Source organism: Sinohyriopsis cumingii, chromosome 16, assembly GCF_028554795.1.
Source record: "Sinohyriopsis cumingii isolate HCF-2022 chromosome 16, ASM2855479v2, whole genome shotgun sequence".
NCBI classification, from domain to species: domain Eukaryota; kingdom Metazoa; phylum Mollusca; class Bivalvia; order Unionida; family Unionidae; genus Sinohyriopsis; species Sinohyriopsis cumingii.
The window spans coordinates 14,822,151-14,848,353 of NC_142976.1; the positions used below are offsets into that span (position 1 = coordinate 14,822,151).

The following is a 26,203-nucleotide window of genomic DNA, read 5'->3' on the forward strand; positions in this document are numbered from 1 at the left end:
GCAACAAGGGAAACAACTCACAACATCACTGTATTTCATGAAAAAATGGTCCTTCAAGATGAAAGCAAAATGGTTGAATTGCAATTAAGAATTAGTATCTGCAAGTAAACAATGTCAACTGGATGCAACCTAGCAACTTTACAAACTTTAAGGCAACAACAAGAAACAGAAACTAGAAAATAACATCACCATTTTTCAATTACAAGTATATAGGGTCTACCATAGATCAGCAATAAAACTGCACAATAATTGCATGTAGTTTAATTCCATGAATAATCCTCAATTGGATCGTGAGTCTGCCAAATCCTACATCATCAAGTGGCATTTTTAAATGTGAGCCAATAAAAAACAATCTTAATCACTGACATGTATTAATCAGATACCAGGCTAATAATAGACCTGTACAACTAACCTCAAATGATAGTCAAGGTCTGGAAAAAATACAAACATGTCACAAGTCAAAATGCAATCAGCTGAACTACTATAAATGCAGATGTGGCTGAATCCTTATTCACGTTAGGTCAAATTTCAAGTACTGCCCCTTATTTGGCATTTTTGTCGTAAATATAACTTGGACAAAATGGAAAAAATACAGTACAAGCTGGTGTTTAATGAATCTCTGTTAGGAAAAGCCAACCTCCCTACTCTTCACATTAGTAGATTAAGATATATGGCAATTGAAGTATACAAGGTACTTCACAAAAAACAACTAATTACTTGAATAATCAGGTCGCTTTCAAAAATTATAACTACAATCTAAGAAACCAAAAACTAGGTATGGTAAACTCTAAAATCTGACACTTCCAGAGTCTGGAACAGCCTGCCTAATGTATTAAGAACAATCTCTGATTCAAAGAATTTAACAGGCTGATTCAGGCATAGTCTGGGATGCACTGTGAATGTGCATCATGTTTATCTATTTAGCAGTCAATTTCACTTCAGCTATAGGGTTACCTTCTTCACTGAGATAGTGGTACTTATATCCTGCTACCATAACACCTATTTTAAGTAAGCACTTTCTCCTATTTTAATTTCTAGTAGCCTCCTTTCTCCTGATGTTACTTTTCTTACCAATGAACACCTTTAGCTGTCTTGTCATTTAATCAGCTGTAATAACCGACATTGTGCATGCATTTAAACAAAAAATAGCCATATTCCATATTTGTATTATTAAGTGTACTCCTGTCTGTGATGTGTTACATATTTTCATACTTTAAAAAACATTGTGCATCTGAGATGTAGTTTAATCTGATATACTGTCCTTTATCTACTTTTGCATTGTCTTTTAATGTATACTGTTGCGTTGTCTTTTAATCTGCTGGTACCATTGGCACTGTAAAGTCTACATGTGTAGACAGGAGTACACTTAATAATACAAATATGGAATGTGACTATTTTGTGTTTAAATGCAAGCACAATGTCAGTGATAGTGATTACAGCTGATTAAATGACAAGATACTGTAAGCATATACTGTGTACCCGTATATTAAATTATGAAATACTATAATTTGTTATATCAGTAAAAAAGCTCATAAAGAGCTAGTATTTAATGTATTTTACTCACAGCACCTACATTAAATAAAATGTCATGCATCTTGTATCATAAAATATCATCAGAAGAAAATGAAAGTAAAGACCGTAAAATGAAGACAAAGACCATTTATCAGTGAATCTGAGGCCATTGCTAATTTGAGGGAAGCACAATTAGATGGTTTACTTCATACTTAAATGAGAAAACACAATATGCTTATATAAATAATGTTCTGTCTGATACTGGAACAATTAGATATGGAGTACCACAAGGCTCACTTCTAGGTCCATTAATATTTATATTATTTATTAATGACCTGCCACTTTTACTAGAGGACTCAATTTCATCTACAGATGTCTATGCAGATGACAGAACATTCTCAGAATCCAAAACACAAAGCATGAACTCGAAATTTCTTTACAGAATGCCCTAAACAAACTGGACAACTGGTGCACATGGTGGTAAATACTAGTAAAACTAAAATATTACTTAACTCAACATGGCAAAAAAGGACAAATCTTGATAGTGATGAACTATATTTGACATGAAATGATAAAAGTTTGCAATGGTCTGTCATGATAGACTACTTGGTGTTCAGGTAGATAATAACCTATCATGGACTGAACATATTAAACATATAAGTAAAAAAGTTAATTCAAGTTTATGGCTTCTCAGTAGGATAAGACATTTTCTCACAGAAAGGCACAGAAAACTATTTTATAACATTTACATACAACCCTATTTAGAATACTGTAATTCAGTATGGGGTAATTCAAATGATAAAAACACAACAAAGCTAGCACAGCTTCAAAAAAGAGCATTTGAGCTCATATCAATCCAAAAACCAAAGCAAGGAAAATTTAGCTGGTAAGTTAAAAATATTACCTATTAAAGACTGAATCTGCTTGAGAAAAGCCAAATTAATGTACAGGATATCCAATAATAGTGCTCCTTAATATTTACAATCACTGTTCCTGTATAGGCTACCTGGTAATACCTGTGATCCATGTCTACCAAAGAGTATAAAATTCCCAAACCAAATAGGGAATTATTTTTAAAAAGTTTCCAATACTCTGTAAGTTTGTTCTGGAATAGTATTCCAGTTGAGTTTAGAAATGCCCACTCTATTTCCTTCTTCCAAATCCAATATATCCAGTGGCTTCAGAGATGTTGTTAAAATCAAGATGAAAACAACTGTACTTGTATTAATAAATGCCTCAGGGCATCATTAAATATACTACTCAGTTATTTAGTCACTAATTGCATACTGCATGTATATTGACTATGTGGGTTCAATATGCATACTTGTATTAATAAATACCTCTGGGCATCATTAAATATACTACTCAGCTATTTAGTCACTAACTGCATACTGCATGTATAATGACTATGTGGGTTCAATATGCATACTTGTATTAATAAATACCTCAGGGCATCATTAAATATACTACTCAGCTATTTAGTCACTAATTGCATACTGCATGTATAATGACTATGTGGGTTCAATATGCATGGGCAAGTATCCATCTGGCGAAAGGAAAGAAAGTAAATATAATGTCTATAGATGTAAGTGCAACTATGTATAGGTTTGCATGTGTGTGTATATGTGTGCATTTGTATCTAAATAAGTTCCTGTATGAGGGCCTCAAGCTCAAGCTTTTCAGCTAATTGTGTTACCCTCTTTAAATAAAGTCATTATTATTATTATTACTATTATTATTAGACAATATGAAACAATCATTTAAGTAGATAATTACTATTAGTTTTGTGATGCAGATCACTGTATGTTAACAGAAAATTACCATATGCATTTTTAAACTTGCAGCATTGACATCTTGATTTGGTCATCTCATTTGTCCATTCATAGATGTCTATACATAGATAGAACCTTGTTAGCAAGAATGTGTAAAAACCACTAAATTTGGTCAAATTATATTTTTCTGCATTTTTCACCTGGACTTTTGGTCTGTAGCTGTGGCATGCATGTTCTACAGTCACAAATCTAGTTTATTAAACTCATTTATGTTGGCTGGACTAGAAATTTGTGTCATCTTCTACCATTTACTCCACACTCAACTTTTTTCTACTTCAATTTCAATGGCAACTAAATTATTTGGGCTTGGTAACATAAAATTTGAGATGACCACTAAACTTGTCCTTAGTTTTATAATGCAGCCTAAAATCTACCAATGAATTTGCTTATCCAATTCTATCTAGCAACAGTAAATTAATACCATATGAGAACTACAAATCTAAAATTAATACCATATGAGAACTACAAATCTAAAATTAATACCATATGAGAACTACAAATCTAAAATTAATGCCATATGAGAACTACAAATCAAAAATTAATACCGTATGAGAACTACAAATCTAAAATTAATACTACACGAGAACTACAAATCTTAAATTAATACAGTATGAGAACTACAATTCTAAAATTAATACTGTATGAGAACTACAGTTCTAAAATTAATAAGTATCAGTATTCTGCATTTAATTCTCTTTGGTCACAGAAAAATTTAATCTATGTCCTAAATCCTGATTCATAACTGTTTGTCCTAAATCCTGATTCACAACTATCGCTATTCGTACATAGTTTTCTCTTTTCCATGTAATCAAGTTTGTATCCTCATCAGAGCCACAGATGTTAGGTAAGTGCTTGTCAAAAAAATTGTTATAAATGGAAAAAATTCTGTTTAATCTATGTATGGATAAGCATGTTCTTATGATTCTGACTTATCATTTCTAACACACACATACACACATGCTTACACACCTGTTTTTATGATTCTTACATATCATTTCTAACACACACATACACACATGCTTACACACCTGTTTCTATGATTCTAACATATCATTTCTAACACACACATAACACATGCTTACACACCTGTTTTTATGATTCTTACATATCATTTCTAACACACACATACACACATGCTTACACACCTGTTTTTATGATTCTTACATATCATTTCTAACACACACACATACACACATGCTTACACACCTGTTTTTATGATTCTTACATATCATTTCTAACACACACATACACACATGCTTACACACCTGTTTTTATGATTCTTACATATCATTTCTAACACACACACACATGCTTACACACCTGTTTTTATGATTCTTACATATCATTTCTAACACACACATACATGCTTACACACCTGTTTTTATGATTCTTACATATCATTTCTAACACACACATACACACATGCTTACACACCTATTTTTATGATTCTTACTTATCAGTTCTAACACACACATACACACATGCTTACACACCAGTTTTTATGATTCTTACATATCATTTTTAATACACACATGCTTACACACCTATTTTTATGATTCTTACTTATCATTTCTAACACACACATACACACATGCTTACACACTTGTTTTTATGATTCTTACATATCATTTCTAACACACACATACACACATGCTTACACACCTGTTTTTATGATTCTTACTTATCATTTCTAACACACACACATAAACACATGCTTACACACCTGTTTTTATGATTCTTACATATCATTTCTAACACACACATACACACATGCTTACACACCTGTTTTTATGATTCTTACATATCATTTCTAACACACACATGCACACATGCTTACACACCTGTTTTTATGATTCTTACATATCATTTCTAACACACACACACACATACACACATGCTTACACACCTGTTTTCCAGATCCAGCACATTGAGTACATCATTCAGAAGGCCAAACTTCAAGTCATGGTCCTCCTTCCCACTGGCGGTGAGGGATGGGGAAGCATTGATCTCAATCAACCAACTAAAATAGTTAAACAGAGCTTGTGTCAGCTATGTAATTACACTGTAGCTAGCTTATAAAAGAAACCCAGGTGTAAACCTATAGAATTCTGTGTACCTCATGAAAAGCAAAGAAACATTTTTTTGCTAAACAAGTGTTTGTTACAAATCTAATGTTTCACATACAAATATGTAGCAGATCCCTTGTGTTTTTTCACTTTCTTTCAACTTTACAGAAAAACTTTGCAATATGTATCAATTTGATTTCAACTACACTAGATTTTAACCCCAAAACATCCAAAGAATAAAGAATGCTTTTTATTTCTGTGATTTTATTTTTGCTGTACTAAAAAGCAACATTAAAAAGCTATTTAGTGATTGCAATTAGTTCAGAGGCATAAACAGTATGAAATAAATATTCTTTTTGCGACATAGTCTTAAATATAAGACAAAACTAAAGCCAACAGCAATGGAGGAAATGAACCACATCTTTTTAACTGCACTGAAATCTCACTATGTAACTCAAAACTTTTGTCACACAGCAAAGTACTTAACCATTTTGAAATATGTGGTAAACGTTTTGGTGTAATAACAATGTAATCTTCAAAGATTTGAAAATGACATGTTATTGTTGACCTCTAGTTTTTTCATTTTTTATCCCCATAATTGGTTGACCACTAGGTCAGGGAACACCATCCCAAGGTCACCTTATAATTAAAAATATTTGGTTATCAGATAATCTAGGGACAATAAATATAATGCACAGAAAAAGAAAAGAAAACCTACACACACACACACACACACACACACACACACACACACACACACATGCATGCATTAATACATATAGCACACAATCTCTTTAGACACACAAATTAGACTGACACAAGTATACATCATCAAAATGACATAAATTTTGAGATATTACAGTATTTGTTCCTGTTCACTGAATTGCACAGGTTACATGTTTATCATTGAGGCCCATTTCTGAAGAAATTGGTCTCTTTTTTATTTAACTAAGCAGTACATTTTCAGTGTTTTTATGTATTTAATCTCTTTGCTTAAAAGCAGAAATGGAAAGAATGTGCATATTGAATCTGTAAGTGTAAATATAATATTTTGCCAAATAAGCAAGAGAGTGCACAAATGTTCAATTGTTCACTTCCTAAAAATATTTCTTTTTTGGACAAATGTACAATATTTGAAAAAAACAAGGTGCAAATTTTTTGTAAAATGGTACCAAAACTTTGAAGCAATTTTGCAATCATTGAACAGGTGTTCAATACTTTCACTCTCACTCTTCCCTTAAGTGTATTTGTCACCATCTAATATTTAAAACTCTTTTCAAAGAATTATTAGTGACAACTATCCTAGAATTAATGTAAAATTAAAGAGATTATCTTTTTAGTATAAAGGTTTGCCTGGCTGTAAATCTCAGACCACTCCTCACTACTTATATTTTTATTTAATAATAATGTCTACAGTTCCTGCTTAGCAGTGTGTTGCCAATTGCCTTTTTTACAAAAATCTTTGTAAACAAACATCATGAATTTTGTTTTTGCAAGTTAATTATTTCATCCTCCTATTTATCAAACTTGTCAGCCAAATGGTTTTTGATTACATCTTTCCATGAATTTAGAATTTTGGATATTAAGGAAAAGTATTTCAAAAATTCACTGCATCCAGTTTTTCCTTTTATAATTTCAAAAGGTATTAAATTACCATGATCACCAACTAAACCACCAATAACTTCAATGCTGGCTTCTGGCTTCCAGGATTTGTATTGATAGAAGATTCTTGGCAGAACAAAATTTTAAAACTCAGGGATCAATACTCTCATTTTGACTATGCAGTTCCTGTTTATATTTGGTAGTGCCAAAATGACATCTCTCCAAAAACTGTTTTGAATGAGCTTACCAAATTCTTATAATTTCTTTCTCATTAAGCTCCAAATAACCTTTATATTTCTGAATACAGTTTTACTGACTATGTTCTGCGATGCTCTATCCTCGTTTTCCAGTAATCTTTTAACCCATCTTATCTTCATGTACCAAATGAATGACAACATATTATATTTCATAATCCCTCATTCTCATGCGGTTCTAGTATATCACGTTTAATTCTCTCTACTTTTGCACCCCATCCAAACTTAAAATAAGGTATGATTTAGTTCTGCTTCAAATTTGACTGATGGATTTGTAAGTGCTGAGAAAAGATGTATGAATATAGGCAGAACAAGAGTTTTTACACTAATTACTTTACCTACTACTGAAAGATGTCTTTGACTCCAGCTTGCCAGTATTCTTTGCTTTGTTAATGGGCTCTAGTTCTAGTTGCCTATGGACCTGTGATTTTTCTGTCAGTCACATATATCATTAGCATTTAAAACACCTTAAATGCATTTATTCAGTGGCCTAATATTTAGCCAATTGTAACACTTGAGTTCCAAGAAATGAAAGGGATCAGAGGTCACTCTGATTAATCATTGTCATTACATTATCCTTGTCTTCGATGTCTTACATTATTTTCTGGAAAGAATGCTTCATGTAATATTCAAGACAATAACATTTGTAGTGGAACATACTTTTTCTAGCTGACACAGAAGGCATTAAAGTCAAAGTAAACTTCTGCTGTATTTATAAAATAGGTTACATTTCAAAAACTAATGCACATCAAAGATGCCAAAAGTAGCACCTAAGAATTTTGGCCAATTTTCTTGTCTGACATGCTTTCATATCTTCAAATATTTCAAACAATTGTTGCTATCTGCTGAGATAAAAAGTCACGTCCAAAAGAATTCAAGATTTTCCTTGACATACATTTTTTCCACATCTCCTGTTTACTTACGGTTTGAGAGTATCATCCACAAGTATGTCATAGCCATACATCTCAAAGCAGTGCTTGTCATTAATGATGATCTTTTGCACACTTTGTAAACTCTTCATAATGATGTTGTCAATGCCTTTGAATAGTTTCTTTACCTAAATGGAATAAAATCACAGTCAGTATGTACTTCACAACAACAAAAGCGGTAATTCTGGTACAAGGCAATTTTCAATCTTTACATGGCAATCAATCGGAATCAGAACATAAATATTCCAATGCTATTTTTAACAAGCTCAAATCAGATATAGGACAGCAATAATGACCCAACACCATTTCCAAACTACACTCATAAATGGCTGACTCCTTTAGCATCTTATAGGTTGTTTCCCTTCCTAACAAGGAGTTACCTTCCACAGTAGGTAACTGCATATTAATGCATAGTAAAAAAAATCTTTATATTAATTTTTAGTTGATAATATTTATTATTAAAAAAAAGAACTGAAAAACACTTCATGTATCTATTTTATATCAATACAGTTTTATGTCAATTCATAGAAAACTATTTCTTTACAATTAGTATAAACTTATAAAGTTTTAATTCAGCTATACATGTACATGTATACTGTATAGTAAAATACCTACCATGGGGAGGCAATCGATTGCCATAAGGGAGGTTAGTAATAAAATACACAAACAGGAAATTGGTACATATCAGAACAAAACAGGAACATTTTAAAGTCTTAATCAAAACAAGAACAAGAAACATGTATTAAGAAAAAGAAACACTGGGATGCCTCTGAGATGAGCTGTCAATATTTCAAAAGGACATAACCTCAGGATCCTATGCTCCACCAGCCAATGACTCATCTCAAGGGCAGGAATTCTACTGAGAGTAAGGGAATGAAAGTGAAGAAATAAACTTCAACTAAAACGTGTACCAAGTACAGACCTATTTATTCTGATTAGCATAGTTTTCCAAAGTCCAGTCCATAACTTTAGCCACCTGTCTGTAGTTTTCCATACCAACATGAGTAGCTAGTCTAACATTACAGTTTTACAGAAGATCATGAAGTACACATGAGGCTTTATATATTTTTTTTCTCTCTCCCCCTTCTTCTTTCTATGGAACAGTATAGATGACATGACTGGTGCAATGTCACAATTTTTCATGCACACCTTCATTTTCAAAAAGGCTATCAAGTCTGTGTCTCAGTCATAATAAATCTCACTGTCATATTCTATTTGTCAGCAGTTTATTTGTCACATCAAACTTGCATGCAGTATAACATTCATGTGCTACATTGATAGGGATGAAATGCCGAATAAATCAATAAAACATCTTTACAGAAAAAGGTTCAGCCCCAAAATTTCCATTCCTTGAATTAAAACCCATAGTTTTGTTAAATATTCCATAGAAACTGCAGTAAATTCAAGGCAGATAACAGCTCTGCCAATATAGTTCTTGACCCTTTGGCCAAACCAAAGAACAGAACTTAGGGGCAGGAGTGCATCTGAGGAAACTATATTCCATACATGAAGTAAATAGTAAGAAGTTATAGAAAAAGCAATGAACGAAAATATTAAAAAACGTTAACTGAAATGTGTCTCCAGAGTAATTTCTGACCCATGGAGCAGGAGTGAAACAAATTCTTTAAACAAAATGTCTTCCCATTATAATCCTTGACTTTATGACCATAATCTGTACATGTATGAATGTCTTAGTTTACTCTGTGTAAACATTACAAAATCTGTACACGTATGAATGTCTTAGTTTACTCTGTGTAAACATTACAAAATCTGTACATGTATGAATGTCTTAGTTTACTCTGTGTAAACATTACAAAATCTGTACATGTATGAATGTCTTAGTTTACTCTGTGTAAACATTACAAAATCTGTACATGTATGAATGTCTTTGTTTACTCTGTGTAAACATTACAAAATCTGTACATGTATGAATGTCTTAGTTTACTCTGTGTAAACATTACAAAATCTGTACATGTATGAATGTCTTAGTTTACTCTGTGTAAACATTACAAAATCTGTACATGTATGAATGTCTTAGTTTACTCTGTGTAAACATTACAAAATCTGTACATGCATGAATGTCTTAGTTTACTCTGTGTAAACATTACAAAATCTGTACATGTATGAATGTCTTAGTTTACTCTGTGTAAACATTACAAAATCTGTACACGTATGAATGTCTTAGTTTACTCTGTGTAAACATTACAAAATCTGTACATGTATGAATGTCTTAGTTATAAAATCTGTGAACATGTAAACAAGCATGCATGTGGCTCTCACTGGGGCAGAAACTGACCATTCCAATTAAAAGTAATGTTTAGTAAGATTTAAATCTTTTCTTTAAAAATTAAGTATTAATCATTATCGCACTGAAAGTGATATGGCTAGGTAAAAGCAGAAGTTGACAAGGACTGGTTTCTAGCACACCTTACACATCAGGTTGATTTACTGATAATGCCAATACACAAATTTCTTAAACCTAAATTACTTACCTTTGCACAATATGTTTGCTACCAGAACCTTTGATTAATAACATTTTATTTTAGAGAAACATTGTTTTAAGTTTGCAAGCTGCTGCATAGTTTCTTAGTAATTTTAGATCCAACAAATGCATGTGGGTTCCATTATAATTTTTTTTACATACATACATACATACATACATATATATATATATATATATATATATATATATATATATATATATATATATATATATATATATATATATATATATATATATATATATACTGTACATATTAGGAAACAAAATCTAAAGAATCCTAGTTATGTTTTATTGAAACTATCAGATATATTCAATAACGACATATCATCCAAACCAAATCTTGTCATATTAGGAGGTAAAAGACACTGCACATGAAACATTGACAAGCTTAGAGAGGTATAACATGTACATTGTAATAACTGACCGCTGTTCAATCCGTAGATGGGGAAATTGTTTAGTCTCTAATAATTTTCATCACACAGCAACATTTTAGCTATTGTAAACCATGAACACATCCAGAAATCTTCGTAAATGTTGCAACCTTACCCATGGCCCCACCATGGAGATGAATTCAATGCTTGATCATTGCTGACAAAACAGGAATATTCAATTTTATATTCAATACATCAAATGGATCAGGTAAGTTGTAAATGAGGTCAGAAATTACTGAGATACAAATGCTCAAAACTGTAACCAAGACATTTAACCAAAGCAAATTGTGTCTCCATTATAATTCTTGATCCCATGTCCCCACCCAGGGGTAGAACCCATGGACAGCAGTAGTACTGAGAAAAGCTTAGAATGGGATGATATTATGTTCTAAATATGAAGCAAACTGAATAAGCATTTACTTATCTGCAAGTGCTGGAATAAATATGAAACCAAAGCTTCCAAAGACAGACACATAAACCTACAAACATACCAATCCAAATGCTGTAAATCAGATATAAATAACCTGTCAAGGGGCCAATCCAAATGCTGTAAATCAGATATAAATAAACTGTCTCGGGGCCAATCCAAATGCTGCAAATCAGATATAAATAGCCTGTCTCAGGGGCCAATAATCCAAATGCTGTAAATCAGATATAAATAACCTGTCTCAGGGGCCAATAATCCAAATGCTGTAAATCAGATATAAATAACCTGTCTCAGGGGCCAATAATCCAAATGCTGTAAATCAAATATAAATAACCTGTCTCAGGGGCCAATAATCCAAATGCTGTAAATCAAATATAAATAACCTGTCTCAGGGGCCAATAATCCAAATGCTGTAAATCAAATATAAATAACCTGTCTCAGGGGCCAATAATCCAAATGCTGTAAATCAGATATAAATAACCTGTCTCAGGGGCCAATAATCCAAATGCTGTAAATCAAATATAAATAACCTGTCTAAGGTGCCAATAATTCAAAAGCTGTGAATCAGATATAAATAACCTGCCTAAGGGGCCAATAATCCAAATGCTGTATATCAGATATAAATAACCTGTCTAAGGGGCCAATCCAAATGCTGTAAATCAGACATAAATAACCTGTCTAAGGGGCCAATCCAAATACTGTAAATCAGACATAAATAACCTGTCTAAGGGGCCAATTGAAAGGCTGTAAATCAGATATAAATAACCTGTCTAAGGGGCCAATCCAAATGCTGTAAATCAGACATAAATAACCTGTCTAAGGGGCCAATCCAAATGCTGTAAATCAGATATAAATAACCTGTCTAAGGGGCCAATAATCCAAATGCTGTAAATTGGATATTAATAACCTGTCTAAGGGGCCAATAATCCAAATGCTGTAAATCAGATATAAATAACCTGTCTAAGGGGCCAATAATCCAAATGCTGTAAATCAGATATAAATAACCTGTCTAAGGGGCCAATCCAAATGCTGTAAATCAGATATAAATAACCTGTCTAAGGGGCCAATAATCCAAATGCTGTAAATCGGATATAAATAACCTGTCAAAGGGGCCAATCCAAATGCTGTAAATCGGATATAAATAACCTAAGGGGCAAAAAAATATTTGTGTTTTATTCTGATGCACAATTTACTTCTTCTCCTTAATAATGTAACAGTTATGATTAGGGTTTAGGTATTGTACATACCTGCCTATAGCTTGAGTAAAAATGCAAATTATATAGAACTGATCAGACGTCACATAATGCACCTGCAGATCTAGGTCTATGTTGTTTGTTCAACTGAATACTCATAACAAACTGCATAGACCCAGATCTGCTAGCAATACATGCCAACAGATCTGGTGAACTTGACCAAAAATCAAGTATATATGACAATTTATGTGAGACACTACTTGAGTTTCTTCTTGTTGCTTTAATTGCTATAATCATCAGGAATTGATAGAGTGTAGAATTTATAAAGTCTGGAATTTATCAAATCTAGAATTTATTGAATATGGAATTTATAAAATGTGGAATTTATTGAATAAGGAATTTATAAAATCTGGAATTAATATAATCTGGAATTTATTTAATATAGATTTTATAAAAACTGTAATGCATATAATCTGGAATTTATATAATCTAGAATTTATAAAATCTGGAATTTATAAAATGTTTAAGACTCAGGCTTTGCTAGAAAATTCACATCTGCAAAACTCAAAACAGTCTGCATAAATGTTGCATACAAGAAAAGTAGCCACTGCAAAAAAATATGTATCCATGTGTCTTTAATAGATCTGGCCCAACATTCTTAAAACTTTATTCAACATTTTGAATAACAATTCTTCTACTCCAGATTCAAAACATACAAATGTAGTCTTTTAATTGATCAGAATAGCTTCCAGTAAGAACTTTAATCTGGTCCATTTTTAACAAAGAGTCTCAGTCATTGAGATGATTAATTTCGAACTTTCAAGTAAATTCTCAGTTTCATTCATAACATTTTTAATATTCAATCTTTGTACCAAATCTAAAGTGTCAATTAATAGTTGAATAAATTGGTCTTTGCACTGCATGTAATGTGTTGAGCAAGAGTTGAATAAATTGATTCTTGAATCAAACGTAAAATGTCAATATGGAGTTGAATGAATTGAATGACATGTAATGTGTCAATAAGGAGTTGAATGAATTGGTCTTGGCAATCATATGCAATGTGTCAATAATGAGTTGAATGAATTGGTCTTTGAATCATATGTAATGTGTCAATAAGGAGTTGAATGAATTGGTCTTGGCAACCACAAGTAATGTGTCAATAAGGAATTGAATGAATTGGTCTTGGCAACCACATGTAATGTGTCAATAAGGAGTTGAATGAATTGGTCTTTGAATCACATATAACGTGTCAATAAGGAGTTGAATGAATTGGTCTTGGCAATCATATGCAATGTGTCAATAATGAGTTGAATGAATTGGGCTTTGAATCATATGCAATGTGTCAATAATGAGTTGAATGAATTGGTCTTTGAATCATATGTAATGTGTCAATAAGGAGTTGAATAAATTGGCCTTGGCAACCACATGTAATGTGTCAATAAGGAGTTGAATGAATTGGTCTTGGCAACCACATGTAATGTGTCAATAAGGAGTTGAATGAATTGGTCTTTGAATCATATGTAATGTGTCAATAATGAGTTGAATGAATTGGTCTTTGAATCATATGTAATGTGTCAATAAGGAGTTGAATGAATTGGTCTTGGCAACCACAAGTAATGTGTCAATAAGGAGTTGAATGAATTGGTCTTGGCAACCACATGTAATGTGTCAATAAGGAGTTGAATGAATTGGTCTTTGAATCACATATAACGTGTCAATAAGGAGTTGAATGAATTGGTCTTGGCAATCATATGCAATGTGTCAATAATGAGTTGAATGAATTGGGCTTTGAATCATATGCAATGTGTCAATAATGAGTTGAATGAATTGGTCTTTGAATCATATGTAATGTGTCAATAAGGAGTTGAATAAATTGGCCTTGGCAACCACATGTAATGTGTCAATAAGGAGTTGAATGAATTGGTCTTTGAATCACATGTAATGTGTCAATAAGGAGTTGAATGAATTGGTCTTTGAATCACATGTAATGTGTCAAAAAGGAGTTGAATGAATTGGTCTTTGAATCACATGTAATGTGTCAAAAAGGAGTTGAATGAATTGGTCTTGGCAACCTCATGTAATGTGTTGATTTCTAACGTGCTGAAAAATTAATGCTGCAAGAGAAAAACTGACAATTTTATATTAAGAATTTATAATCTGCTTACAGCATCTACTCCATGCTTGGCTGTCAGGTACTGGCGGAGTTGCTGGGTTGCCCACTTACATCCCTTCTCTGGGTCATAGTCAGGTGCTGTCTTCTGGACTGCCACATTGGTTAAATGAATGTCTAGCTGGAGTTAAGGCTATGTTGTTTTGCTGGATAGTACTAAGAAATTTTAATAAAATCATACTCAGATACCCAAAGCCATGAAAGACTTTCAAATCATTTTGAAGAATCCTTCAACATATCCAATGAAGTAAAATACCTGAATTGTATTTACCCAGAACTTTCATTCATCCAGACTAAAGAAAATCCATGCAGGCCTGAATTTCGCAATGTTATTAATCACCTGGAAAAGCTATTGAGCCATACCTGTAGGGTCTACCTTAATTTGCGCACAAAACCAGTTACCACACAATCGTTACTTCTTCTATGTTATGTACTGAAATTTTATTATCTGCAGTTACAAAATGTTCAGTATCTTAAGTGTCAACATTTCACTGTGCTCATTAAAAAATCCCACAAAGAATAAAAAAGTAATGTTGTCACTCAATGCAAGCAGCATTATCATTAAATTTGAGTTGTGGAAAAGAACTAGGTAGAAAAAATATCAGAATATACAACAAAAGCTTTCAAGAGAAAAACACCTGGACCTACAAACTTTTTTTTCTGAAATTGAAATTTTTTCAGTTTACTGAGTGAAGGGAAATTTGAGACCAAACTATTCCAGTTTCAGTGAAGACTGGTTTAATGAGTGAAGGGATATTTGAGTCAAAAAACTATTTCAGTTTCAAAATAAAAACAGTTTCAGTTTCAATGAAGTCTGGTTTATTGATGTACAAGTCTTGAGAAGTTTCACTATTCAATTTGGACAGGGGACATAAGAATGGTTTAGATAACCAGGATTGTGGATGATCGAGTCTAGACCTAGACCTATTGCAATGGCTCACTATCACAAATCCCCATTCTTTTTACAACATATCCAACCAACCCCTACCCCACCTCCTGGTACCCACCCCCAACCATAGGTAGTGACTTAAGGTCATTGTGCAGAATCTGTCAAATATTATGTGGCTTCCTGCCATGACTGCATATACAAAGTCTGCTTAGAAAACATACCTGTATCCTTAAATATCTTTCTGATTTACTCATCTGGTTACAAAGCTTCTTTATCAAAGGACTTTTTAAATTAAGTATTATAGTGAGCAGTAGTCAAGGATACATGTGTCTTCTAAAGAATCTAGAGAGAACCTGGTGTTGGAAAACCTAGCAAAGCCACCTCTATACAGCCACACTTTCATGGGGTTATACTGAAAAAGGGAAAGGCAGAAACAAACAGTTGTAAAGAAACCAGACAAGTCACTGACCCTATCAAAAATAATTGAGGATGAAAAAATGCTAGCTCTAGAAGGTTCCTGAAAGAACACAGACATCTGGCCTCCAAAATGTAACCATTCAATCTGATTTTCCAGTTCAAGCACTCTGACCCTCAGACTGGAGATACTATATCTGGTTAACAACAGTGAAATGTCAATTAGGTCATTGTTTAATGTGCCATTAAATCAGGGTAAGCAATGTTGATTCAAAATCACAAGCCGAATTGTTTGAACTTTGGCTCAAAATCACAAGCTGAATTGTTTGAACTTTGCTCAAAATCACAAGCCGAATTGTTTGAACTTTGCTCAAAATCACATGCTGAATTGTTTTAACTTTGGCTCAATCACAAGCCGAATTGTTTGAACTTTGGCTCAAAATCACAAGCCGAATTGTTTGAACTTTGGCTCAAAATCACAAGCCGAATTGTTTGAACTTTGGCTCAAAATCTCAGCCGAATTGTTTGAATTTTGGCTCAAAATCACACGCAAAAAGTATAAAACACAACAATAGCAAATGTAGCAAATGCTGAATAACAATAATCTGAAAACAATGAAATAATTTTCAGAATTGCTTGTTTTTATTTAACATCAACTATTTCCTAAAAGGTACAGTGCAGAACTTTAATCATCAAAAGGTAGAAGTGTTTTCTTCTAATGCACCACATCATTGCAATTACTCAGTTCTAGTTGTTTCTCTGAACAATCAGGATAAATTTCAACTTGTACCTTTTAAAGAAGTAACCAATTAATTTGTGTACTTAGAAGGGAGATGAAATATTTGTTGGCAAATGCTGCCCCATGTCTGACGCAGCAAAACTGGACTTTTCAACAACAACAAAATTGGCTCAAAATATTACCTGTCAGTGAAATGATGTCAGAGATTCAGACAACAGCTCCCTCTGCCCAGGAAATACTACATGATATGATTTAAAAACCAGCTGTCATATAATTTGTCTTTTATTTTGCAAAAATGAAGAAAAGTTAAATAATTGAAGGTAACAAAGCACAAGTGAGATATACTTACTGAAACAACCAGGACATAAACCCTGATATCAAACTTCCTGCTCCCAATGAGGTAGGGATTTTCTATGTATCTCTGTACCACATATGTCTCTGGCACTTCCCTGTTAGGATCTGTAAGTGGCTGGTACTCTCCCTAGCAAAATATGGAACAGATACACCGTAAGCTGAAACAGAATATGCTTTCAAAGTGTTATAATCAAATGAAAGATTATTCACATGCAACATGTCAAGGAAACATAACTATGAGAGATTTCAATGTGAAATGTAGCCTTTCTAAAATTTGTACATACTGGTAATGCTATGAATGCCTGATGTCTATAAAATTTACATACTGGTAATGATATGAATGCCTGATGTCTATGAAATGTACATACTGGTAATGCTATGAATGCCTGATGTCTATAAAATGTACATACTGGAAATGCTATGAATACCTGATGTCTATAAAATGCACATACTTGTAATGCTAGGAATGCCTAATGTCTATAAAATGCACATACTTGTTATGCTATGAATGCCTGATGTCTATAAAATGTACATACTGGTCATGTAATGAATGTCTGATGTCTATAAAATGTACATACTGGCAATGCTATGAATGCCTGATGTCTATAAAATTTACATACTGGTCATGCTATGAATGCCTGATGTCTATAAAATGTACATACTGGAAATGCTATGAATGCCTGATGTCTATAAAATGTACATACTGGTAATGCTAGGAATGCCTGATGTCTATAAAATGCACATACTTGTTATGCTATGAATGCCTGATGTCTATAAAATGTACATACTGGTCATGCTATGAATGTCTGATGTCTATAAAATGTACATACTGGTCATGCTATGAATGCCTGATGTCTATAAAATGTACATACTGGTCATGCTATGAATGCCTGATATCTATAAAATGTACATACTGGAAATGCTATGAATGCCTGATGTCTATAAAATGTACATACTGGTAATGCTAGGAATGCCTGATGTCTATAAAATGTACATACTGGTAATGCTATGAATGCCTGATGTCTATACAATGCACATACTTGTTATGCTATGAATGCCTCATGTCTATAAAATGTACATACTGGTAATGCTAGGAATGCCTTATGTCCATAAAATATACATACTGGTAATGATATGAATGCCTGATGTCTATAAAATGTACATACTGGTAATGCTATGAATGCCTGATGTCTATACAATGTACATACTGGTATTGCTATGAATGTCTAATGTAAATTTACTCTGTATAGGCATGCTACATTTGCTGTCATTTATTTTGTTCATCTTGTCAGATAATTGCATCCAATATGACTGTAAGACTGTCCAAAAATGAAATTAAATATATCACAGCTTTAACGTTTGCATACTTAGCACCTGTATTCATATTTATATGTCCCAATTTGCAATTTACCTTAGTTTTCAGACAAGAGTAATAAAGTTTTCCAACATAATTTTATGTGTTTGAACATGTGTGTATTTGTAAATCATGGAAACTTTACACATTAATTTACAATTAAAATTGCAAACCAAACAAATCAAAATGGGTCCATACTTGGAACAGTAAGTTCTAACAAGGAGCTTTGACTATGACCTGTTGATGACCTTCAGCAAAGGATAAATTCCTGGAATGCAAAAGTAGTTCTTAGTTTGTCAGTACTGAATGATGGGCTCTGCGATTTTTTTATTCTGTATTAAACACAGTTTCACTTTCTATATTTTTGACCCTATCTACAGTAACTAATCTTTGTTCTTAAGGTAGATTTGATAATTACATTAGAAATGTCACTGTACATTGGTATCATGTCATGTGTTTTTGTGATAAATGTATTGGATGAAGTCAGCAATTTTGTATTAATAACAATGCAATATAAATCATAACTAAGACGATGTATCAATACAACACATAAAATATCATACATCATGATAAATATAAAAATAAAAATATAAATGATCCCCCTAAAAATATGCATTTTCTCTCCTCTTTTCCTATGAGCAGATAATTATTTATAATCAGAGCCATGATAAATAGTAAACATACCCAAATAACGTTAAACAAAATGCAAAAGGGCATCACTGTATGGTGTATGGACTGCTCTCTGAAAACTGTGTATACCAGTCTAGCATCTGGACATTTCCACTAGTATACCAGTCTAGCATCTGGACATTTCCACTGGTATATCAGTCTAGCATCTGGACATTTCCACTAGTATACCAGTCTAGCATCTGGACATTTCCACTGGTATACCAGTCTAGCATCTGGACATTTCCACTGGTATATCAGTCTAGCATCTGGACATTTCCACTAGTATACCAGTCTAGCATCTGGACATTTCCACTAGTATACCAGTCTAGCATCTGGACATTTCCACTGGTATATCAGTCTAGCATCTGGACATTTCCACTGGTACACCAATCTAGCATCTTGACATTTCCACTGGTATACCAGTCTAGCATCTGGATATTTCCTCTAGTCATGGTCATCAACACATTTGCCGTGCTTGCAAACTAGAACTTTGCTTCATCATGATACATATTGCATCACAAGTACCATATCACAGTGTACATCACATCAAAGTTTTCAAGTCAATACATATAATGATATGTGTCATTTCATATATTATGTATTGTAATGCATACCATGCCTCCATTTTCTACACAAACAGGTCTAAATTACATTTATTTTAGCTATTTTCAGCAATTTTCTTATGTTCTGACCAAGAATAATCTTTTTCTCCCTGATACCATACCTTCTTCCAGTCAGTGATGTCCTTTAGCCGACGAAAAAGGAAAATTCCACGCCCCTGGGATTTGGCAGCTGGCTTCATAATCCATATGATTCCTGGAATCTTCTTAAATTCCTCCACAAATATGTGGTATTCAGACTTAAAGATAAAAATGTAGTGAACTGGTGAAAAAGGTCTACCAGGTATACACAGTATATTTTAAAAGAAGCATTTTTCATGCAATGTTCTAATTTCAAAATTCTAAATGAAGTTGAAAATGTATGTTTTACTTTAATTGGAAAGCCTTGTCCAATCTATTTACTACTCTATGTTAATATTTGCTAACTGCATAAACAACATGAGAAAGTAAAAGATATAACTTTTGATTCAACTGGATTCCATATCAGTGATGGAGACAATGAATGGGTACATATGTTTGAGAGGCTAGTTTACAAGCTGGAAATAGATTAGTAATGGTGGATATTTTTTAAACACTTACTGGTAACTCATATGTTGTTGGAAAGAAGTCAAAGCTGAAATGGATAAATGCAAATATATTTTTGGATATCTGGTAATAAATGCACATATATTCTTTGATATCTGGTAATAAATGCACATATATTCTTTGATATCTGGTAATCAATCATTATCATTCTTCAAAGAAAGGTTTTTCTCTCTATATTGTGAAGAAGAAAAAAATCCAAAATGAAACAAACTTTGCACACATGTTCCTCTATTATTTACACTCTACCAGCTAAGGAACTATTGATATTTTAGCATACAAATATCTGAAAAAAAGGAACTACAAAATCACAATTAAATGATGGCTTACTGAGTATGCATCAGAGACACCAGCACTCCCACTCTTAAATTATTCTTCGGAGGAAGGCAAACAAATCAAAATAAATATCTTATCATGTGGTTTTTAATGAAAGGAATTAACTAACAAAGAAAATATTCATGCAAATTTCATGTCAAGGTTATGCTCCCTGTTTGTATTTCTTCCCCCTTTTATTCCTTCCCTTGGTCTTTGTCTTACCTTTGCGCTTCCACTTTGCCCTGCTCTCTTTCCACTTGTTTTTTCAGTCTTTTCAAGTTTTTCACCATAAGGTTTTTCCTGGTCAGCTGAAAATAAAACAGATATGTTCATATTCTTGCCAGTCCACCATTACCATATATGCTCATTTATAAGTCGTCCAGCTGCAAAATGCATAGATCCCTATCTGCCACTGCATAATGTGCTGGCAGATCTGGATCCATGCAGTCTGTTAAGAGTAATAGGTAGACAAAATAACATAGACCCTTAACTGTGGGTCCATTATGTGATGGCAGATCAAGATCTTTATTGTTGCGGTTGGACTGAACATATAAGCAATCATGTGTGGTAACCATGATGCATACAATTTTGAAGTTTTAAAACACAAATTAATTTGGCAAATGTGAGTTCAGTTTTAAAAGTTATACAAAATATTTGAGGGTAGCCAGTCAAAATTTTTAAAAATTTCTTTTCAGGAAGTGAAAATATTTAACCACTCAAGTGGCCTAGTGGTTAGAGCATCTGTCTCAGATGCAGGACACTGTGGTTTTGAACCCTGGCCAAGTCATACCAAAGACATATACAAATAGTACATGCAGCTGCCTCACTTGGTGTTCAGCATTAAGAGGTAAGTGTTAGGACTGGTCGGTCTGGTTCATATCAATATCTGCTCCTGAAACTTCAAAAAGTTCAAAACACAGCTGCTCGGATCATACTTAGAGTACCACGATCAGAACACACCTCCCCACTGCTCTGTACCCTACACTGGCTATCCATTCGATCCAGAATCAACTCAAAATTTGTTCTCTGTGCTACGTTTCACTGTCGGACTCTAATCCAACATACCTATCCGACCTCACCCATGTGTACACACCAGCAAGATACTTAACGCTCCTCTTCTGACAGTTGTATACTCATTATTCCCACTATGAAAACAAAGTCATATGGACAGCGTTCTTTTGCATACCAGGGCCCAGCAATGTGGAATGAATTGCCCACTGAACTTAGACACAAAGACACAGTGATCACATTCAAGAGGGCTCTCAAAACTCACTTATTTCGACTGCAAGAACAAACTTAAAGACCTAATAATGTTTCCTACCTTAAATATTCTCAGCATGTTTTTTAATGTTTTCTAATTTCATGATGTTTGTTTTTGTAATTTTATTATATGTTTTTTTATCTTATAGGTGTTGTCTAATGTTGTAAAGCGCTTACAGCTTCTAAAGATTAGGCGATATACAAAGTCCTCTTTATTATTATTATTATTATGATGCTACATGTCTGCTAGACATTACTATAAACTGTCTCACTGCAGACATCATAGTGATATGGATGAAAAATTGTTAAAGCTATCTTAAAAATCTAAAATACACACACACACACACACATGCAATAAATTATTGCCAAGTTATTTTATTCTTGTGTTTGCAGATTTGAAAATAATGATATCACATATATTCACTTTTACTGGATTTGAAAATAATGATTTAACATGTATTTACTTTTACTTGACTTATTGTTGTGTAAGAAGTAAAACTCAGTTTGCTATGCATCAACACATCTCTGAAAATGACGTGTTTAGATAGAATTCTTGAATATTTGTAGATAATAACTTGCAATGGTCTCATCATATAAATTATGTTTCAAAGGAAATAAACTCTTATTATTGCCTCCTAAAGAAAATCAAGGCATTCATTCCATTACATTACATTACGGAGTTACTTTTTACAAAAGTTACATTCAACTGCATCTTGACTACTGTAATATAATCTGGGGGAACGCAACTGCGAAAAATATAAGAAAAACATCCAGACTCCAGAAAAGGGCATGTAAAATAACTATTGATCAGCAATCAGAAAATGTTCAAACTGCAATGTTTACATTCAAAGTATTACCAATACAAGAAAGAATATTTTGAGAAAGGCCAAAATAATTTACAAAGTTGTTGCAAAATCTGCCCCCACTTACTAAAACACCATTTTGCAGGAAAGAGAACCTACTGGTACCCCAAATCGGAAATCATTCAATGGGCAAAATTTCAAAGTACACAAGCCAAAAAAAGGAGCTATTCACAGATAGCTTTTAATTTTCAGGTGTGCTTGTTTGGAATAACATTCCACATGAAATTAAATCAGCTACAAGCATTTCTTCCTTCCTCAATAGGTGTATTAGATGGATGAAATCATAAAAATGGTGAACTTATTAAAGTACATGTTACATCCCCCACTTCCTGTGCTTCATTTTCATTTCTGCAGCAATGTAGCATTTATGGGAGTACTTGTTTATATACTGTGGATTTGCTGTGTGTGTGTGTGTGTGTGTGTTTGCGAACATATTATTATAAGCTTGTAACTTATATTTACATAACAGAGGGCCTCAAAGTAGATTAGTTTCTCATTTGTAACTAACTGAGTCACCCTCTGAAAATAAAGTCTGTAGTTGTAGTAGTAGTAGTAAAATGGATATCTGTGACAGTAAAATCATCAATTTCTTATAATCCTCTATTTGTTATGCATTTTCAGATCCAGTAAAGTGGATATCTGTGACAGTAAAATCATCATTAAGTTCCTATAATCCTCAATTTGTTATGCATCATGAAGGCCAGTAATGTGGATATTTGTGACAGAAACATCACTTTAACTTCCTCAAATCCTCAGTTTGTTATGCATCATTAAATCCTGCAAAGTGCATATTTATTACAGAAAGACTACCATTAACTTCCTCTGATCCTCAATTTCTTATGTATCATGAAATTCAGTGAAGTTGATATTTGTGACAGTAATACTACAATCAACTTCCTCAAAACCTCAATGTGTATGCATCACTGAATCCAGCAAAAGTGGATTTTTGAGACATTAGAAATACCATTAACTTCCTCTGATCCTCAATTTGTTATGCATCATGAAATTCAGTAAAGTGAATATTTGTGACAGTAAATTCATCATTAATCATAAGAGTGTAAGTCTTCAGGATTATTTCATGGGGAGAATCTGATGACATCACCTTGGAGTTGTAGTAGCAACAGTATTTTTTTGATTTTAATGTTACAAATTTCAGTTATTATTTCATGGGGAAAATCTGATGACATCACCTTTAGCATCAAGGTTACAACAGTATTTTGTCAATTTTAATGTCACAAATTTCAGTTATTATTTCATGGGGAGAATCTGATGACATCACCTTTAGCATCAAGGTTACAACAGTATTTTGTCGATTTTAATGTCACAAATTTCTGATATTGGATCAATCAATAATGCCACAAAATTCTAACAATCTAATTAATCAAGCATGTTGCATTAATTGATGTGTAAAATTCATTATTTTAGTCAAACATTTCGATGAATTTTTGGTTAGTTCTATCAGCAAGTTGGAGTTGGGGTACATATAAGGAAAGATGTGGTTAATGGTGTACCTCATAGTGGTTCCTGAAGTGCAGGATCTTCTGGTGTTCCTGTAGGAACATGGTGTCATAGTTAGCATGGAGCCATTCTCTGTCGCACCAGTAAAAGTCCCAGTCTCCTTCACTGAAATACAAGATGTAAAATGTAGCACAGCATGATATACTGATGGTACTGTGCACAGCCTTCCAAATGTCAGGGCATATTTTTATTAAACTGGATTTCTGTTACATTTCAGTCAGTTATGTTTAATTCCCATAACACAAACATGGCACTGTATATTATATCAATGCTGCAAAAATAAAAATGACCTGGAAAATAATCTGGCACTGTAATACAAGGAATTAGTACAATATATTAGAAAAATGATTAATAAAACCAGTGTAAAAAAATTGGCATGCTTGGCTTTCATTTCTATGCAATCAATAGCCAAACCAGTGCCTGGGGAAAAATCAAAGTAAAATGAAAATGAGGGACACTGTAAATTTTTTATGAAAGTAAATTAAATTAAAAAAGATAACAAAACTTGCCAATTCATGCTCTTAAGGTAAAGAGAAGTAAAATTTATATCAGTCAAGAAAATGTTGATAGAACAATTTAGCAGTATAATTATTTCTTTTAGCCATCATGTACTTTATGACATCGTTATCTCAACAATGTCAACACTTCTAAACAAGTGAGAACAGAGCATATCCCTTTGACATAAACAAGCTGCAAGGGAGATTAGCTTTTGCTGTTGTTCTTCCCAGATGAACATCTGCACATTTTCTATGCAGATATGGTTTTGGTAGAAGCCAATACTAACTAAATCAGTAAAAAAAAATCTGACACCCATGGATCATATCTAATGGCAGTATGAAATATTGTATACAGAAAACTATACGGTCTAAGCACTGTACTAACGGATACCATTCAGTATCAGAACTGACTTTTTTTTACAGATACTGGCTCACAATTTTATAATGACATCATAAGTTTCTTTACTGACCTCCACTGAACTTAATGTATGTCACTATTGGTGTGTTCATCCCATTAGTAATGTATGAGAGATATAGAATATACAAATCTACAATGTATCAAAATTATATGAGTTGTATGACAAAAAAATATCAGTAAGTTATTGCTTATTTGCTATTCAATCTACTAAATTAAGTTTTATGAATACAATAAAAAGCTGACCCAGATGAAGGTGGATACCTTTATCAAGTGAAGTAACTCAGAATGGTAATTAAAGTTCCTATAGATTTCAAGGTGACTGTAAAAATTAGACCTAAACCACAATGAAATATAAATATTTGTGCTGAATGATACTGTCAAAAGTTAAAGACACCTGTGTAATCACAGAAGTTCTTACATTAGTTTCCAGTTCGTATGAAATTTATTAAACTTGTAAAATAATTTATCTCCTGCAACTGCCTTACGAAACAGTTGATTGAAATTACAGTATTTCACCCATGGTGTGAACAGAAAGCAACATATTTATTATCACAAAGTTGGGGGGGGGGGGTACTGTCAGGCAAAGATATCTTTGTAAATATTGGGAAAATTGTTGGTAAAATATAAAATATGGGGCAAGCTTATCATCTTTTATATATATATACAGCAAACATGCTGTATAATTCTGTTGTCAGTGATAATAAATCCCTCACCCCCTACTTTCTGAAATGTTTATTGGGATGACCCTAGGGTTTAATCATTATGACACCAAGACATGATGCTAGTTAATGT

At 33.0% G+C, this 26,203-nt stretch overlaps 1 protein-coding gene across 4 annotated transcripts in view; it reads right to left on the reverse strand.

The window, feature by feature from the left end:
* LOC149779972 (putative tubulin polyglutamylase TTLL9) overlaps positions 1-26,203 on the reverse strand; it is a 96,716-nt gene that overhangs the window by 5,845 nt on the left and 64,668 nt on the right. For all 4 annotated transcript variants that reach the window (XM_089936692.1, XM_089936690.1, XM_089936689.1 and 1 more), the window contains 9 exons: positions 24,490-24,601; positions 21,078-21,163; positions 20,538-20,571; positions 20,063-20,197; positions 17,311-17,442; positions 16,133-16,220; positions 14,915-15,036; positions 8,190-8,323; positions 5,251-5,364 (listed from right to left, as the gene is read on the reverse strand). In XM_089936692.1, coding sequence (XP_089792818.1) covers positions 5,251-5,364; positions 8,190-8,323; positions 14,915-15,036; positions 16,133-16,220; positions 17,311-17,442; positions 20,063-20,197; positions 20,538-20,571; positions 21,078-21,163; positions 24,490-24,601 — 957 coding nt within the window. The remainder of the gene's footprint in view (positions 1-5,250; positions 5,365-8,189; positions 8,324-14,914; positions 15,037-16,132; positions 16,221-17,310; positions 17,443-20,062; positions 20,198-20,537; positions 20,572-21,077; positions 21,164-24,489; positions 24,602-26,203) is intronic.